Source organism: Bemisia tabaci, chromosome 7 (assembly GCF_918797505.1).
Source record: "Bemisia tabaci chromosome 7, PGI_BMITA_v3".
Lineage (NCBI taxonomy): Eukaryota > Metazoa > Arthropoda > Insecta > Hemiptera > Aleyrodidae > Bemisia > Bemisia tabaci.
The window spans coordinates 8,139,382-8,157,543 of NC_092799.1; the positions used below are offsets into that span (position 1 = coordinate 8,139,382).

General features: G+C 40.6%; 3 protein-coding genes across 3 annotated transcripts in view; 2 read left to right on the forward strand and 1 right to left on the reverse strand.

Annotated features, from left to right (window-relative positions):
• LOC109032724 (cathepsin B-like cysteine proteinase 6) overlaps positions 1 to 18,162 on the reverse strand; it is a 361,957-nt gene that overhangs the window by 27,771 nt on the left and 316,024 nt on the right. The gene's annotated exons all lie outside the window — the stretch shown is intronic.
• Positions 971 to 3,687, forward strand: LOC109032664 (uncharacterized). The gene is made up of 2 exons (XM_019044910.2): positions 971 to 1,440; positions 2,979 to 3,687. The coding sequence occupies exons 1-2, from the start codon at positions 985 to 987 to the stop codon at positions 3,390 to 3,392; spliced, it is 870 nt and encodes a 289-aa protein (XP_018900455.2). The 5' UTR covers positions 971 to 984; the 3' UTR covers positions 3,393 to 3,687.
• LOC109032675 (uncharacterized) lies at positions 6,495 to 13,923 on the forward strand. Its single transcript, XM_019044920.2, has 3 exons — positions 6,495 to 6,692; positions 8,350 to 8,808; positions 11,271 to 13,923. The coding sequence occupies exons 1-3, from the start codon at positions 6,519 to 6,521 to the stop codon at positions 11,676 to 11,678; spliced, it is 1,041 nt and encodes a 346-aa protein (XP_018900465.2). The 5' UTR covers positions 6,495 to 6,518; the 3' UTR covers positions 11,679 to 13,923.

The following is an 18,162-nucleotide window of genomic DNA, read 5'->3' on the forward strand; positions in this document are numbered from 1 at the left end:
CCTTCACCCAACGCTCAGCAGCCAAATTTATATATCTGTATACCCACTGGAGATTATGTGAGTAGCTGAATGGTGAAATCGGAAATGTTTATCCAGGTTGCAATGTCCTTATATTTTTACCCAACTATATCATTCCAAGAAAAAAATGAGAGGAGGGAAAACTTCAATCCCTGCGTTTATATTTTTTCGTGGGCACCAACACTATGATTTAAGCTTTGGTAGTACCGCAACATTTTGGTATGTAGCCTATTTTATTAGAGTACGACCACAATTAATTGGAAATGTCCAAGCTTGGTCTCAACTCCTACCTCTTGTTTCTGTGGACTTCGCAGAATTTCTATCATACTTTACGTTTCCTTTAGAAAACCAATCAACGTAGCTACTTAAAAACTTCCTTGAATTTTCCTCTCTATCAGCAGAATATTCTATACATAACTTAGGTATGAATGAAATAGTGGTCCCATGAATTTTAACCCGTAGACGGCCTCTTTGCGACTTTCCTAACAGGACGTATCATTTTTTGAAAATTGATCTAAATTGAGCTTTAATCGTGAATAACTCGTGAACGTAAAGGCTGATTGATCTTCAGTTTGCGCAAACATTCTTGTTTTTTTATCTTCTTTCTAACGATGTATCACAAAGGGGGGGTTGCCATTTGAAAATCTCGATTCCCCCTCCCCCTGGGGGGCTCCTTTGGGGGGCCCCATCGATGAGCCCCCTTGAAAAAATCAGCCCCTTGCCACAATGAGCAATGGTCCAAACCGGAACCGGAACCCTGTATCTCTTTTTGTTCTAAAGTTACAGACACTTTTCAGTTACTTTATGCCCACCCTGTATAAATTTCAAAGTACATAGTCGGCTTGTCTCTCTTCAAAAAAACAAAATAGGAGCTGAAATTTTGAAACCCTGCAACTGAGATACGCGGTTTTTCACTTTCTTCATCCATTTGTGTCTGTGTCTTAGATTCCACTGAAGTGTACAAGAATGAGGTCTAATTCAGACACGAGGGTAGCCGTTTACTCTTCTGCCAACTTCTACATCGCAACGAACCTGATGGTCGCCAATATGCGACCTATCAACCCCGTGCCCTTGGACGGGGCCAACAAAGTTCCATCAACCCCAGTCATGATTGGGATCCCTACCGAAAATCCTTTGACGTGCGTTTTCTATGGCATTGCCGAAAACATTGCTGTTTTACGAAATGACGTTGAGAAACTATCACCCGAATTCTTAAACGAGAAGGATGGATTGGATATAGTAACATACTACTCTATCAACGATAAGAAGACTTTTATTAGGTTTTACTTCGCGCGAAAGATGTATTTCACGTACACGTCCACTTTAAGACGAGTTGTGAGCAAATTCAAGCCCCAGGGAGCCACTGGAGGGAATCCTTTCCCCAAGATGCAGATGCTGTGGTCATTTTCATTTCGGTCTCATGTAAGTCGAATGCTCTTACATATTATTACTGTATAAACAGTCTACTAACTGCAAATGCGTATCTCTTAGGCCTGAAAATTGTAATATCTGCCCCTCCCTCCTGCATATTAGGAGACCTCTAAAAGCTCCCCTAAACCCGGATTTCCTCGCCAAATTGCATAGGAAATGAAAGCGTCCGCGATATTGTTCAGAAATTAATGGTAGAGAGACCTTAATCCTTAAGCCTTGAGACTGAATATGGATTGATTCGGTGGCGATTCTTGAGAGTTAGCACCACTGTTTTTACTCCATTTAAATATAGATAAAACAATCGATTCTCAGTGAGGTATCTTACGTCACATAAAATCGATATTTTTGATGGATTTAAATGGAGGAAAAACAGTGTTTTCAACTTGAAAATTCACTTATGGATTCAAACCATCACAGCTTATTCGTCTCTCCTCGAAAAAACTAGGTAAACTTGCTGCGGCAATTTTAAAATTGAAATCGAGGTACATATTTCCAACTTTCACCGGCATGTGGACCGCGATAAACAGAAAGGAACCAAGCCACATCAGCTATTTTCTTCAATTGGGCAATTTATTTTTTAAATGAAAACAGTGGTGCGTATTTTCCTGCAAATCTCAGTGAACTTTCCCTATAGTACGAAGCAAATTCCACAACATTTTCAAAAGAATCCACACAAACGCTCTCTCGTAAGAAATTAAATTGCCCAGTTAAATGGCAATAGCTGATGTGGTTTGGTTCCTTTCTGTTGAGCGCGATCCATATAATTCTCCTTTAAAGTGATTACTACAAAAGCGCGACTGTATCACATCTGTGGACGTAACTAAATGGATTTTTAGAGGAAGGGGGGGGGGTACAGTGGGGCACACCTTCACAATGTTTCTGTAGGAATGGAGATGTTGCATGTGTGAGGAATTTGCGATTTGACTATTGATTCTTTTGTAAAAGTTCGCGAGAAAAACGATACTGCCACTGGTTTTCCCTGAAATCGACTCCCAAGCTCAAAAAAAGTTGTCAAGTTCAGGCCAAAATGGAGGAGATACCCCACGCTATCCTGAGAGTCCACCTCCACTTATATCAAGAAAAACTCTCCATGCAAAGATAGGGAGCAAATTCAATAGCAGGGTTGCCTTGTTTTCAGTTTTAGAGTTCCCAAATAAAGTGGCAGCCCTGTCAATGTATTTGCTCTGTATCTTTGCATGGAGAGTTTGTATTAATGTAGAGGTGGACTCTCAGGATAGCGTGGGGTATCCCCTCCATTTTCGCCTCAACTTGAGAGCTTTTTTTGAGCTTGGGAGATGATTTCAGAGAAAACCAGTGGGACCATCGTGTTTCTCGCGAACTCTTACTTAAACATCATAGTCAAATCGCAAATTCCTCACACATGCAACATCTCCATTTTCCCTCGACTCGGAAAGCGGAATCGTGGGAGCGGCGGGGGGGGGGGGGGTTTCCAGCCACTCTGAACCCTTGCAGCTCTAACGCCACTGTTCCCCCGAATTTCCTCTCCTGATCTCCTCGTTCCTTTTTAGGGTATGGGAAGCATCCCGCAAGCCTCAAAAGCAGCAATGTCCCCATACAACCCGAAGGCCTCTCGGCTACCAAAGGCCACTGCGATGACGGAAGCCACAGCATTTTTATTGAAGAAGATGATCGACCCCTGCTCGGACATGACGTTCCCCAGTGACTTCCCAGTGGATGTGGGAGGCGTTTCGCACCAATCGCCGGACGATTTCTGCTCGACTTTCTGTCAGTTCATCGATGTGGCGGCCCGTCTGAATCCCCGAAAGGATATGATCTGTCTGTGTTCCTCCTCAGGCGGCACCTGTGTCAAGAACGTTTGCATTTGCCAGAAAACGACAACCATCCCGACGTGCCCCCCGATTCAGGAGGGTAAGGGCACCTTTCGCATGTTCGTGTGCCAAAATGCTCTGAGGGACAAGTAGATACGGTCCCTCAACTGAAAGGCAACTTGAGGCGTCTAATTCCAAAAGCGGCAATCTCCTTACCCTGTCTGAGAAGTGCACTGGAAAAAGAAACACATTGGATCGAGAGTCCAGACTCTTGAAAACATCGACAAGAAAAGATAATCTTGATTCAATCGGATTTTTGCTTGAATCAAAATGAAATCCGTTTAAATTAAGAGGTTTTGGTTCTTGATTTTAGCTAGATTCTGATTGAATCAAGAGTACTTTTCCTTGTCGATGTTTTTAAGAGTCTGGACTCTAGATCCAATGTGTTTTTTTTTTCCAGTGTGTGCAATCATATTAATTTTCTGTGCGGAACAATCGAAACGTCCAGCCGTATTTAACATTTTCCAAATTTTCTCGTTTAATATCAGGATATTCACGAGCAAACAAAAACATGTATGTTTTTCCGTCCTTGCACTTTTAAAATTATAATGATCGCACAGTTTTTAGACAGGGCAATGGAGATTTCCGCTTATGGAGTTAGACGCCTCATTCGAGGATAGAGGTCCTCGCAGATGGGACGAGAATACAGCTGAAATGCAGCAGAACAGTCGGGATTAGAATACCAATACAGGGTGATCCAAGGTTAAACGGCCAGACTGCAGGAGCCGACACTTCCCCAAATCCGTTTTTAATTTATAATTCCGCCTTACCTCCTTTTATTGTCCTTCTTTGATAAGCGTGTAAGTAATCCTTACTTTAACTGTAATTCGTATTTTGTGTGTATTTATTTTGATATTTTCTTTCTCTTACAGTGTTTGTGAGCATTTACATAATTTACATAAATATTATAAAAAATGTAGTAACCCGATTTCCATCTCCCAAATTCAATAAAACCCGAATCAATGCATATTCAGGAACCAAGTGGATGGTAGTTACATCTTAGATTCCAAACTAGTGAAATCGTTAGGAAAAGAACCGCTTGCATAGTGATGCGTAAGGAGTTCTTCCGCGCAAATAACGAGTAGGGAGCACACTGAAAAAAATTCTCGGCGTTTTTACCAAGATTCGTAGGTACCTTTACCATCTCACTTTTTTTACCAATTATTGGTAATTTTACCAAGACAAACTGGTAAGCTTACCTAAAAACCGGTATTTTTACTGTTTTTTTTTCAGGTAAGAATACCACTTTTATTGGTAATCCATTCCTGGTAACTTTGCCATTTAATCTCGGTAACTCTACCACAGTCGATAAAAAATATTGGCGTTTTTACCAAGGTCCAGTAAAATTACCGAGAAAGTTCAATAATTTTACCGAGATTTCTCGGTAAAATTACCAATTCCATAAATGGTAATTTTACCAAGAAAAAACTGGGATCAAATAGAACCCTGAATTCTTGGTAATTTTACCCTTTTCTCAGTAAATACACCGATATTTTGTTTTTCAGTGCAGACCTCCTGTTTGCCAAAAAACTTGATACTCCTTAAACTCGGTTCAAATCGTACCCGATGAGTTTTTCTTTACCACGAGCGCCGATTTGATGGGACTCTTTGATCCCTGTCAACAACGATTTGCACGAAGTGTCGCACTGAGTGCTGATTCACCTGATGCGTGTGATCTCTCAAGAAAAAAATGAAATGAAAGTGATAAATTTTCTCGACTGTAAATACAGCAAAAAACACCTTAAAAAGTTCCAATATCCGTGGGCTTCAACCTTTACCCCACCTTCCGCATTTTGCGGAGGATATTTTGATCAGCTTTAGATTTTTTCTTGGAAATATGAAAGGTCTCAAACTTTTCGTGCGTCAATAATAATCCATGGTGCAATTTTTTGTGTATAATTACGTCTATGATAAACTTTTCTCACTTTACCCGACGTTCGAACAGCAGTTGCAGGGGAGCAGCCTCCCCCGTCCATTACATTTTAAGCCTTCCCGTGAAACTGTGAAATCTTCCTGTCAAAAAGCAAGTAAGTTTGTTTGAACTTTTTCCATTTGATTCCACTTAGTAGATGAAGAGTGAAATTTCAAGTACCTTGAGCCTTATCAGGTGTTCTACAGATTGTGCGGGGTGTTCCTCATTTTAAAAGAGCCTTTAAAAGTCTCCTTTGGTAATGTATTGGCTGTTTGTAAAATTTTAAAAAACTCATAAATTTCAAAGAGAAAACTCTTAAAAAACAATTAAAATATCCGAGTTAAAAGACTTTATTATTATTTTTTGAAACATTCCATTCTGCGATTTTCCAAGTTTTTTACTTAAAAAAATTCCCATAAATTTCCTGTACCCTTTCAGTGTTGTGTAGTGCAGATTTTGCAGTTTATTTTGTGTTCAGAATCCATATGGTGGTTTTCAGAATTTAACAAACTTTTGATGCTAATTTTCATTCATAACTTGTTTAAACGTAATTTCCCACAAGTTTTACTTCGAATAGAACAAAAAGGGGCTCCTAATTTGCAAATGTTTACATTTAAGGTCCAAATTTAACACTGGAAAATTCGTCCTAACTTTCAGCCCTCTAGGTGTAATGAGAATTATCATTTTCCGACCACTAATTTTCCCTTAAATTGAAAACAAAAAAATTGCACCAGTTCAGCAATACCCCATGGCGTATTTGATGAGTTCAATATTATTCAGGAGTTCAAAGTAATTATTATTTTATTTTATTTTAAATTATTATTATTTTTTTACTATTCCAAATAGCCCACCAGGGCTAATCCTGCACTTTATTCTCGTCCCCCCTACGTCCCTACAACCAGTCCCAGGCAACCGTTGTTTGAGACCATCAAACTCGGGTCGCCTGGCTGGGAATCGAACCCGGAACCTCCCGATCATAGAGCTAGTGCAGCAACCACTCTACATCATAGGAGGTCGACAAAATCGGTTTTCGATTAATCGATTACTTTTCGATTGTATTGAAGGTCCAGCCGAATTTTTCCAGCTTGCTGCAATGTGAAAACCAAGTTATTTTGTCTTTACCCAAGAGACGGATTACGAATAGGAGGATAATTTTGTATTGAATGATTAAGGTTTGGACTGATTTTTTATTTGGTATCTTTCGTCCACGAGAGTTAAATACTCGTAGAATTTAAATTGACTTATTACATTTCAGGGGTTTTTATCTAGCAAAGTTTAAGATAGTAAACGAATCGAATTGGGAGGGAATGATCCCTTACTTGATTGCGATGATGACCATATCCTGGTGCCTCTATTCTGGATTGGATGCGATGCAGCGGCAGCCGTCATCGAAAATCGAAAATCGAGAACTTTACTTGGAAATACCTTCGTCAAACCGCCAGCGGCCAGCCATGTACACCTGTCAAACTTCCAAACGTCAGGTAAGTTGCTGGATGACAAAAGTCAGGGAAGTCTTCCTGAAGTAAGTAATGGGGCCATCAGTCAAAGTGCGGCTTTAAACATTAAGTTATGTGTTTTCTTATCAAAATTGCACTTAAAACATGGCGAGTTTGTCAAAAAATCACTCAACACGTCTCTCAACAGCCAACATGAAGGTGAGTTGTAAGGATCAAGGCTAGAGACCGAATACACACAAGTAGTGTAGTACGATGTCAACAATGATGATGCCAAAAAACGGTTAAATATTTTGTGAATCAAAATATATAAAAAAATATATCAAAATATATAATATTTGCGGTGAAATATTTTGCGGTGCAACTTCAGAAACTTTTACATCCTCATTAAGATCACTTTTAGATTACGTAATGTTCCGCCGGAATTACGGGAATAAGTATCTGAGGTACGACATCAAGAATGATACGTGCCGATAGGATTACAACGTCGTCGTTGTGATCACCGCAGTCTTTCAATCATGGCTCATGGAACGATAAGAAATTGTGTGTTCTCCGAATAGGTAACTATTCGCACTTCTCGGTTTGTTTGTTGCCTATGCAACTGAATTGAAGGCGCACCTCATGTGGGTGGTATCCATCAGTAGGTTCACGCATGTGGACGGTGTAAGTCGGCAATCACATAACTCGGTTTGCGACGTCGCGGACTACCTGTCATACTTTATTTTTCAGAGGGAAAACTACTCAACGACAATTCTTTAAAACTGTCGTGATTTTTCTTCTCTCTGCTAAGAGAAAATTCTGCAAAAACCTCAAGGAATGATGTCAATTTGTTCTCCTTAAGAAAAATAACATGGAGGCGGAGATTTTCAGACACCGCAAACGAAATATGTGATTGCGGACTTACTCCGTCGATATGTTCTCTTCGTTTAGCAAGTTTATGGAGCAAGGTTAATTTGTATTTTTGTATAAAATAGACGTTTTCAACTTTTGCCAGGGAAATCCTAAAGAGTGTCCATTTGTCAATATGTCGTCTCTCTCGCGAAAAAAGTAGCTCTATTTCAATGTTGCCGAAATTACCAACGTAAATTGAATATTAATCAGAAAAATTTCGGGCATTTCTAAGCGAAAATTTTCCTGCAAGTTTTGTTTTTAACATGGGCACCGAGGCTTTTTTGGCTAGGTCGTTTAACATTTGAATTTTTTACAAGTACCGGGGAGTCAGCCCGATGACTCAACCTGGAGGACCATCGTTTGAATTCGGAGTGCGCTCTCTTAGATTGGTTGCCTTCACCACGGCTAAGAGTCCAATCTACCCATCTCTGGGTGCTTCATATACGCCTAGAAGCCGGTTACCAACTCCGAAACCCCCTGTGAGGCAGGGGCTACCACTGGGGATTGCTAAACTTGTGACAGTACAGTCCCCCATACGGTGAATTGTTAATGTTGAAAAAAAATCTAGTTGGGCACCTTTCCGAAATGAGCCCTTCAATTGGACTGAGTTCTTCAATTAGAAACTACAATTTGTCGGTCATTTTAGAAACAACGTATGTTCCATCAAAGTATTCCAATACCTATATGCAGATATGTATTTTTCAGTATGCGCCAGAAATTGTAGTTCCTTGTTGCAAAATGTAGTCCAATTTGCCTCGGGACTTACCTTTAAATTCTTTTTCTCATGTCTCAGCCGTACATAACGTGTTCACAAATCTCAGACGTGGACACTAGGATAGCAGTTTACTCGACCGTCAACTTCTTCGTGGTGACCGACCCTCGTGTCTGGTTGGACTTAAGATCATCCGTGCGTCTGGGGGAGGCTAAGGTAGTCCCGTCAACCCCCGTCATGCTTGGGATCAGACCCAGCAATCCTGTACGGGACTTTTTCTATGGCTCCGCCGTGGATGTCGATCATTATCGAGCTGACGCCTGGGCGCTATACCCCCACTTCGTAGACGGGCATGAGGCAGTCGGACTGGTGAATTATTACGCCGTCAACGACTTGGGGTTTTTTTCAAAGTGGGAGGTAAGAGTAGAATACATCATGTACGTGTCCACTTTGAGGCGAGTTTTGAGTACATACAAGAAACGGATACGCACTGGACCGTCTCTCTCTAGGTTGGAGAGGATTCGTTCATTCCGATCTGAGGTAAGTCGAATGATCTTTCGTAATTTTTGTCATAGACTAAGTGGACCGCGCTAAGCAGAAAGAAACCGAACCACGTCAGTTTTTGTCGAGGGAAATTTTATTTTTTACATGAAAACGGTTGTGCGGATTCTTGTGCAAATTTCAGTGAATTTTCTGCATTATTCGGAGCAAATTCCTGAAAATTCCTGAGGGAATCGCATGAATTTTCTCATGTAAAAAATTAAATTGCTCGGTTAAATTTGGCAATAGCTGATGTTGCTTGGTTCCGTAAGGCTGAGCGCGGTCTAAGTAATGCAGCTTCCAAAATTCAGACCAGAGCAGGGCCGGATTTACTTACTTGCCGCCCGTGGGCCGCCTGTATTTTGCCGCCCCCTCTCATTCGTTTTAAAATATTAATAAAGACCATCAAGTGAACGTGCCGAAGGGGGAGGGGCGCATAAGACGTGTTTACTCGTGTTGGACACATTTTTTTGCAAAACCCCTGCAAACACTACTAGCAAAAATTCACGGAACTTGGCGCGAAAGTTAAGTTCCGTAGACATATCTCTGTGTGGACAAAGCCTTCCATTCATATGAAATGAACGAACAAATTATGAAAGAGCAAACATAAATGTGGTTTAATAATTTTAACTTCCACCGCCGCGCCGCGTGACGTGTGACTGTGTTTGGCGCAATCCGTGAAGTATTCCTACAGTCTTGTATGCGCTATGCGTTTAACGCCGACCGCTGCTGCACGCACTGTGTTTGACGCAATGCGAGAAGTATTCATGCAGTTTTGTAGGCGCTATGCGTTTCAGGCCGCCCGCTGCTGACCGCACTGTCCTTGACGCAATGCGTGAAGTATTCATAAAGTCTTGTAGGCGCTAATATGTGTTACATGCCGACCGCCGCGCCGAGGGTTTCTCTTTTTCATCTCAAGTTCTCGTCATCATTGCTCTCTGCGCCGCGCCGTTCCAGGCCAAATTCCGTGTTCGGTTTCTCTCTAAGTCTTAATTCAACTAATTAAAGGTGCTGTCTATCGTATCACAGAAAGACGACAAAATTAGAGATATACTCTCAGGTAATAAGAGATTTTGTCACCTTTTCTCGTTTGTAATTTTTTTTCTGAATCCGAGTTTTCATTATAGCTACATTTAAAAAATTGCAAAAAGTGCCGCCATGGGCCGCGACCCATGTGACTACCCCCTAAATCAGGCCCTGGACTAGAATCCTCTCTTTATAGATTCTTATCAACTCAGATCTAGTGGCAATGATTATTGGGAGTTCAGTTCCCAAATGGAGGATAGTCTTTGTCACATCTGAAATTTTTGCAGATTGATGTATAATATTTTAAAACTTGGCTAATTTTCATCGAAGCATTAGAGGCTAGATCTGATTTAAATTTTAAAAAAATATTTGAACAGTCATCAATTTTCAAAATTTAAAACTCAAATCGATCATACCTTGGCAGAGAGGAGACAATTTTGGCGTAAATTTCCGCTGGTAGATTTTTTCTGCAGAAGGATTTTCGTCAGTAGACACCAATCAAATCAATTGGTCGTTATGTGCGTCATTTGGATTTGGAAGACCAAAATATTCGCGTGGCGTGCTTAGCGATGTACCGATCGATAAACAGGGCTTTCGTAAGAATCCCTTAAATAATCGATTCTTTACCATGGTTTTAAATGGAATCATGTCGATAGTCGATCATTATCGCCTCTCCACTGGACCAAAAGCTGTCTGGTAATGCCGCCTCGCCCCTCGTAAAATCCATACTTATTACGATTTTAGTGCCGTGGCACTCATCATCTCTCCCTGTACTCACGTACACACGTATTCACCTTCGTGAAAAGTTACAAAAAATGGTTGGAAAAACCATTAAGTACATCTCGTGGTGAACGTCTAGTTGACGCAGTTTTCCGGTCTAACGTCATCAGTCCTCCTGTCAAAATGTTTCAGCAATTTGACGACCCCCCCCCCCCCCCCCCCTGCTAAAATGATGGAGAAGGTAAAGTAACTGCGGAGATTTTGAAACGTCGCAACTGAGATAATGCTTTTCGACTTTCACCTTCAATGACATGGACTTTATTTTTCTCAAATGATATCGTTATATAGGCGTCGCAGAGCGCCCTAGCGCGCCGTAAAAGCGGCTCATACATACATGATATCGTTTTGATTCGAATGTTTTCTTAGTCTTTTTTCATATGCCACAAATCGTAAGTTTTCCACCGATGACGAGGAGTAATGCTGTGAAAATGAAAATAAACCTAAAATTCAACTAAAGATAATCTTTAACACGAGAACAATTATTTTAATAATTTATTTTTAAAAAATGGAAAGTTTTTAAAGATTTTTTCAGCGCCTTCTCTGAGTGTTCTTTGAAGCTCCTCTGTTCTTTGAAGTTCCTCCAGTATTTTACATTTGCTATTCTTTAACTTGCGTATTTAAATTTACTGATTGTGCGGCCATCTTCTTTTTTCCAGAGTTCGAAATGCGTTGCCCCACCCGTGAAGATTCCCCCGAATGACCCAGTCGCCGCCATATTAGCGAGGAAATTTACGATACCGGAGGCCATAGCATTTCTATTGCAGAAAATGATCGACCCTTGCGCGATTATGAACCCTGGAGACTTCCCATTGGAGGTAAACGGTGTTCCGCACCACTCGGTGGACGATTTCTGCTCCGTCTTCTGCCGGTTCATCGACATGGCGTCCAAGCTGAGCCACAACAGGGAGAGGACTTCTATGTGCTCCTCAACAGGAGGAACTTGCGAGGGTTCAGTGTGCATCTGCAAGAAACCGTATCAACTCTCGTGGTGCCCCCAAAGGTTCACGTTCAAGCCCCCCAGCTTCCTCATGCTCTTTTGTAATAACCTCCTAAGAGCCAAATAGACACGGGAAGAGATCTCGGTCATGCCAACTGGAGTCCCATTCTACCGTGCTAAGGAATTACGCCGTGTGAACATTCGAGAGTTGCCAAATTTCCTCCGGTCAAATGTTTATTTTTGCAGCAGGTTATGAATATTTTTCCTTGAAATTTTCAGGCACGTCAGGTAAAATGGCTAACAAGATTATCTCAAAAATTGGAAGGAAAATATTGATGATTTCACTAGGGAATTCGTGTTTTATCAAAGGAAATTATGCAACGCCTGAAGATTCCTACGGCGTTTTTCCTCAGCCCGGCAGTATTATGCACCATGGTTAGTCAAGGATGTCACAAATCGGCTGGGGGCTGATAATTGAAATTGATAGACAAAGCGATAGACGAAAAAAACAGAGGGAAAATAGAGCAATCCTATCGCTTGAAACAGGTAGCTGTTATAGACTGAAGGGGAAAACTGATATAGACTAATCATAGGGTCCCTATGCTCAGGGTACTGTCTCCTCATCGTGTGGACTAAAGCGATGGACAAAGAAAACAGAGGGAAAATAGAGCTATCCAACGCTAGAAACGGGTAGCTGTTATAGACTAAGGGGGAAATTTATATAGACTAAGCATAGGGTCCCTATGCTCAGGCCTTGGGCACAATCCGTTCGGACTATTATTGTGTACTTTCACGCCCTGCTTGGATGCAAAATGAACCAATTAGACCGCTCGTAACTTATTTGTGGATGAATATCCAGCGGTTTTCCGATAAATTCTCAAAATCCGGCTTTTTGATACCCTCATGAAAATCATTCACTGGAAAGGTCCCCTTTTCAGTATTCACTTGAACGGTATGCAAAAATGTAGATTTCTCTAGCTGTGCAGTAGAGTCCCTTTATACCCAGAGTTAAGACAACTCGATTATCAGCTGACTCGCAGCCGGCCTTGGCTGGCCATGGAGGCCGAAACGAGTGCACCCAAACGAACGATATTGAGGGATAAGGATCAGGAATCCTGCGATGTCTGTCACACAAAAACAACAACATCAACAAATTGATCAATTAAAAAGAAAATGAAATTGGTTTGTGAATAATTTCTTAATCTATTTTCATTTTGGACCGATGGAAATGACAATTTACTCTTGATAAACCACAATTAGGTAATATTTTCATTATTCTTGTTCACATTCGAGGTACCGCCATCTTGGTGCACTCGTTTCGGCCTCCATGAGCGAGAACCAATCAGAATTGGATTATTTTTTAGGCCACTTTCAGCCCAACCAAAAGTGAGTTGTCTTAACTCTGGGTATAAAGGGACTCTACTGTGCAGTTAAGATCAACCGAGCATGCGATAACTTTAAAAATGTCACGCTTAGCCTCAGGTGGCGGTTTTTTCCTTCCAAGAGGCAACTTCATAATATAAAGAGTGGAGTGTATTTTTAAATGTTGACTGCCAACTCACGACAAACAATGATGATCATTACTCTGTCATGTTGGAGGCGATTAGTTTTAAAATATCACGCATTTGTTTTATTATATTTACCGGTCTTATTTTCTTTTTCTTAAAAACAAGCGCGTTCACTTCCTCACAAACGCCACCGTGTTTATAAAAATTCTGGCGAGACTCGAGAAACGATCGCTCCAAGGCTCAGAATTTCCAGACATTTTGCTGTTTCCCAGACGAAAGAACGTATCTCCATTCTAAGATTGCCAAATTGACTCGAAAAATTCAATTTTTCACGAACATATATCGATACAATTTTCGTCCAAAATCTCGGCGATTTTAGCGCGCTCGCAAACGAATAATCAGTGAAAGCTTTACCTAGAATTGCGCGTCGGTTCCTCGGTAAAAATACATTTTACGATTGGAAATTTTGCAACATTGGAGTGGATTCACGTTTTTTTGTCTGAGAAACAACGGGTTTACTTTGATTTTGAAGTGATAACTTGAGTCTTTTGCTCGTGATCTCGCAACGGAGCGTGTCAAGTGGTGTTTCACATGCGGTTCGGCTAAATATAGCGTCGGTGAGATGGTAAACATGTCATTAGTAACTGCACTTCGATATTTTTACACACACGCACACGCACAAATACACCCTCCCGTCTCACGCATGCGGCCGCGGCCCAACAAGGCTCCACGCATGCCAACAGTTGTGCGTGGATGCGACACAATGCGCGTGTCTGCGTCTGTGCTCGTTTTCAAAAGGCGTTGCCGGTGTGAAAATAATTTAGCGTGTAAATTAAAAAGGGCGCGGGTCTAATTTTTTAGAAATTGGGGAGCTCTTCAGCACGAGCACAGGAATTAAGGGGGGCAGGGAGGGGGCAGGGAAAGGGCAAGGAGGGGGCAGGGAGGGGCCTGGTCCCCCAGAATTGGAAAGATTATTATTCCCCCCCCCCCAAATCTCCGGATTTCTTGAATACGACAATTCAAATTTGTGCTGAGAGTAAAAACAAGAGAACCGAGAAAGTAAAACGTGGTTTTTCCGCAGAAATTGATGGGTAATATGCGTCATGAAAGCTTCTAAATGTGTCTTAATAGGATTAAAATTTCAAAAAAATTTCGGATCCATTAAATGCAACAGTTCGAAAGTATTTTGTGCTGAAATTAAAAAAAGCGTAACTTTGCCGCAGAAATTGGAGGAAAGCGGCAAGAAATTGCCGCGCAGAAATTGACCTCTCCGGTGTGAGCATAAGAAGGGGGGCAGGGAGGGGCCTGGCCCCCCAGAATTGAAAAGATAATTATCTTCCTCTTCCCCCGAAATTTCCGGATTGCTTGAATGCAACAATTCAAAAGTATTTTGTGCTAAGAGTAAAAACAAGAGGACCGAGAAGGTAATACGTTGTTTTCCGCAGAAATTGACGAGAAATATGCGTCGCGAAAGCTTCGAAATGTGTCCAAGCAGAATTAAAAGTTCAAAACAATTCCGGATCTATTAAATGCAACAGTTTGAAAGTATTTAGTGCTGAAAGTAAAAAAAAGTGAAACTTTTCCGCAGAAATTGGTGGAAAATTTGTGTCACGGAAGCCGCAAAATGCGTCAAAATAGGACTAAAATTTCAGGAGATTTCCCGGCAGAGGCACTCCTTGTGAAAGGGGCTCCAGGCCCTCCAAGTAAAGTAACCCAGCTACGCCCATGTCCTTCAGTAAGAGGGTGTGTGAGGCTACTTGCAATACTGCCCAGATTGTGTTTGTATTTTTCATACCATTTGCAGCAAACGGAATTCATTCAACTGTAATGAACTGAGTGACTTTAGTTGGGTTCGGTACGAATAGGCAACTAAACTAACTGCCTGGCGAAGCGAAGAGTATCGCCAGGCTTTGAAGGCGCTCCATGCCGAGGCCTTGTTTTTGAAGTTCTTTCTTAATGAGACCTTTAGTATGCCGATGCAAATTATTGCGATTTGGCGAGTTAAGCGCGGGAAGTACAAGGAAAGTGGAAATTGAATATTAAAAAAAAAGCACAGATATATTTGAAAATCTACCAACCCTGGACAGACAGTTTTTTTTAAAAAAAAAAATGTTTTATTACGCAGCTCCTATTTTACACAGACACTCAACCTCGCAATGAAGGTTGTTTGTAAACCGCCGTGACTCAATTCATGAAAATTCCCTTTTTCACGCGTGGAAAAAGACCTTCAATTTTTTTTCAAAAATTAATCGGTGGCAATATTCACTTGCGGGTGTAGGTGGAAAAAAAATTTCCCCGTAACGCATGATCAACAAGAGAAGATCGTTGTACATCGATGACTAAAATAAAACGAAGAATGCACATCTTGATTCTAACATTTCAAAAGTATCTCCGATTATTTTTACTTTCTCGAATGAAAACTAATCAATCAGAACGAATCCTTGTAATTTTGTGTCTTTTTTTAGAGTGAGTAAGGAAAATGCCCAAAATATTCCAGTTGAAACTCATGGTTGGTTTTCATATGAAAAATATAAATATATAATAAAGCACGAACCGAACGTTGCGATCTGAGACGCTTTTATTTTTTTACTGCAGAAGTCTAATCAAAAACAGATTTCTAACGAATGCGAAAATGTTTGGACGAAATGTATCGTTTTGATTGTCGGTCAATGTCTTGTTGACATGCTCCGAACGGAGGAAATGATATAATGACAGAGACCTAAAATAAAGTAGGCCGATTAAAAGTAGACCAGATTAGGATTTTCGTATCTACGCATTAGATTTATCTATTATTCACCTAATTTTCGACGATTCTTTCTGCTTTTCATCGTAGCTTTGCGTCGTAGTTTCCGTCCATGGACATTTTTGCGCAAATCCTGATACGCGATTCCTTAGGAAATATTATTTTATATATTACTGGCAAACCCCGATTTTGTATTTTACCGTAAATATGACCGTGCAGCTTAACTTTTTTAACCGGAATTATAACCGTACCGCATATTATTTATTTTTTTTTTTTTTTTTACTGCAAATGTAACGTTGGTAGGCAGATTGTGGAGACCAAATTTTTACAGATTGAAGTAGACTTCATTTCAGGAACACGTACAACACTCAGAAAGGCTACAAGTAAGTTATGTGGCACGGTTATATTTAAAAAAAAAATTAAACGCGGTACGGTTTTATTTGCAGCAAAAAAAAAAAGTTAAATGGTGCGGTCATATAAGCGGTAAAACACAAAATCAGGGTTTGCCTGAAATGGCGTTTGACAAAGCTATAGGTTTGCCTGAAAATCAGGGTTTGCCGATAACACGTACAATTATTTGCATCAAATTAAGTAGGGAGATGAGAAATTTCAAAATAATCAAGATAATATTGCTGTATGTCTTTTTCGCTAAAAGAAAATACTGGAACACGCACATAATGTTTACCGACCCAATTCATTTTTCCGATTAAAAGTCTCATGAGTTAAACTGCAGAAAGTTTGCAATTATCTAGATATGATGTTATCGAGATGCCGGATTATCCTGTTTGACTTGTCAATCGCGCATGACCGTATAATGGACCAGGGCAAACCGATTTTAGACTTTTTAGTACTGTATATTTTTTTTTTAATTTTCCGTAATTACTAAATTTTAGCGTGTTTTCTGGAAGAAGGCGAATCATCTCTAAAAACATGAACTGACCTCGAATGCATTAATATTTGTAGGTATGTATTCACATGTTGGTTTTCTCTATCGATTATTTGGATATTTTCTCGACCCGATCTGTTTGGTCTAAATCAATCTGGATAAGCGCAGGTTTTGTGTAACAACTCATTGAAATCCCAAGTTTTCGTCAATTATGATACCTTTTACATTTTCAGCAACATTGAATATGCAATACTTGACTTCTTTTGGCTTAGCTCTGTCCAATTAAAAAGCCAAATAATTCAAAAGTCTGGGCCATTGAAGAGATGAGAGGCTTTAATTCAGGAAAAAAATATTAGGGTATGATAGCCAATAAAAAGCAAGCTTAATGGCTTTTCTTAGCCTGCTGTAAGATAAAGTACTGTAAGAGATGGGGTGAAAAAACTTTAAAAGAAGCGTGTAGAGTGATCTCTGAATGACCCCGCAGCTATTTGTGCGCACGCTTTAAACTTACAAAGTTACATAAAGCTATTTTATAGATGGCCATAACTATAAATAAACAAGTCAAATGGCGCCTGTGGCTCAATATAGGTTTCCTATTAAGGCTGTAATTGTGTGGCAAAACGCAATTTTCCAATTCAGCTGCAAATGTCATAAGTTAGCCGGCACTTTCATGCCCCTAGTTGACCGATCGTGCATCAAAAATGCAATTTTGGTGTAAAAATAACAGATGCAATTGATATTTTCTTCGTCCAAACGGGCAGCGGACCGACAGGAACACATGCGTGTTTTGTTGTTGTAATTAAAAAGCGCAGCCTTTGGGATTCGTTCTGAATACCAATCACTCGCCTTCGAATGATCATTTGTGCGGTGCTGCCGATTTGAAACGACAATTGAAAGCTCCTCGTATAAGGATCGGAGTTTTTTCGCAAAGTTGACAACTCAGCATTTGTAAGAGTTCTTCTAATTAGTTTAGACGAAGCTGTATCGACTCCGCCGAGTTAATTGGGAGCGAAACTCATGTTATGCTTGTAATTATTTTCGGAGCTGTCCATGAGCGCGACGCAAAACAATGACCTGCAATCTCCGACTATTTTCTCGCGGAAATTTCGGTTGGTCGACCTGGATTTGTGGGGTTCCCACGGGCACGGGGTCGAGGCGTGAATGATCGATCATCGATATTGCCCCATTTGAAGCCATGGTAAAAGTCGCTTAAGGTGTTCGTTGCGAATACCCTGTCCATCGATCCTTTTCAATAGGTTTAAATGGCAGAGCAATCGATAAATCGCAAAGCACGCCACGCCAATCGAGTGAGATATCGCTGCCAACATTATGCAAGCGTCAATCAAATTGTATTGTTCGATCGATGTGTTACATAACTGTGTTGTGATCGTCTTTACTCAAACGTTTGTTCAATGTAAGAACTCAATAACATGGCGACTGCGGCATATTAGCTTGTAAAAAAGAGGACATTTTT

What these genes read in the sequence shown, in the direction of transcription:
- LOC109032664 (XM_019044910.2), top strand. Translation starts at nt 985, where the DNA reads ATGAGGTCTAATTCAGACACGAGGGTAGCCGTTTACTCTTCTGCCAAC. An exon ending in CATTTTCATTTCGGTCTCAT is followed by an intron (nt 1,441 to 2,978) that starts GTAAGTCGAATG and finishes GTTCCTTTTTAG; the next exon opens with GGTATGGGAAGCATCCCGCA.
- LOC109032675 (XM_019044920.2), top strand. Translation starts at nt 6,519, where the DNA reads ATGATCCCTTACTTGATTGCGATGATGACCATATCCTGGTGCCTCTAT. An exon ending in GTCAAACTTCCAAACGTCAG is followed by an intron (nt 6,693 to 8,349) that starts GTAAGTTGCTGG and finishes CTCATGTCTCAG; the next exon opens with CCGTACATAACGTGTTCACA. An exon ending in TTCGTTCATTCCGATCTGAG is followed by an intron (nt 8,809 to 11,270) that starts GTAAGTCGAATG and finishes TCTTTTTTCCAG; the next exon opens with AGTTCGAAATGCGTTGCCCC.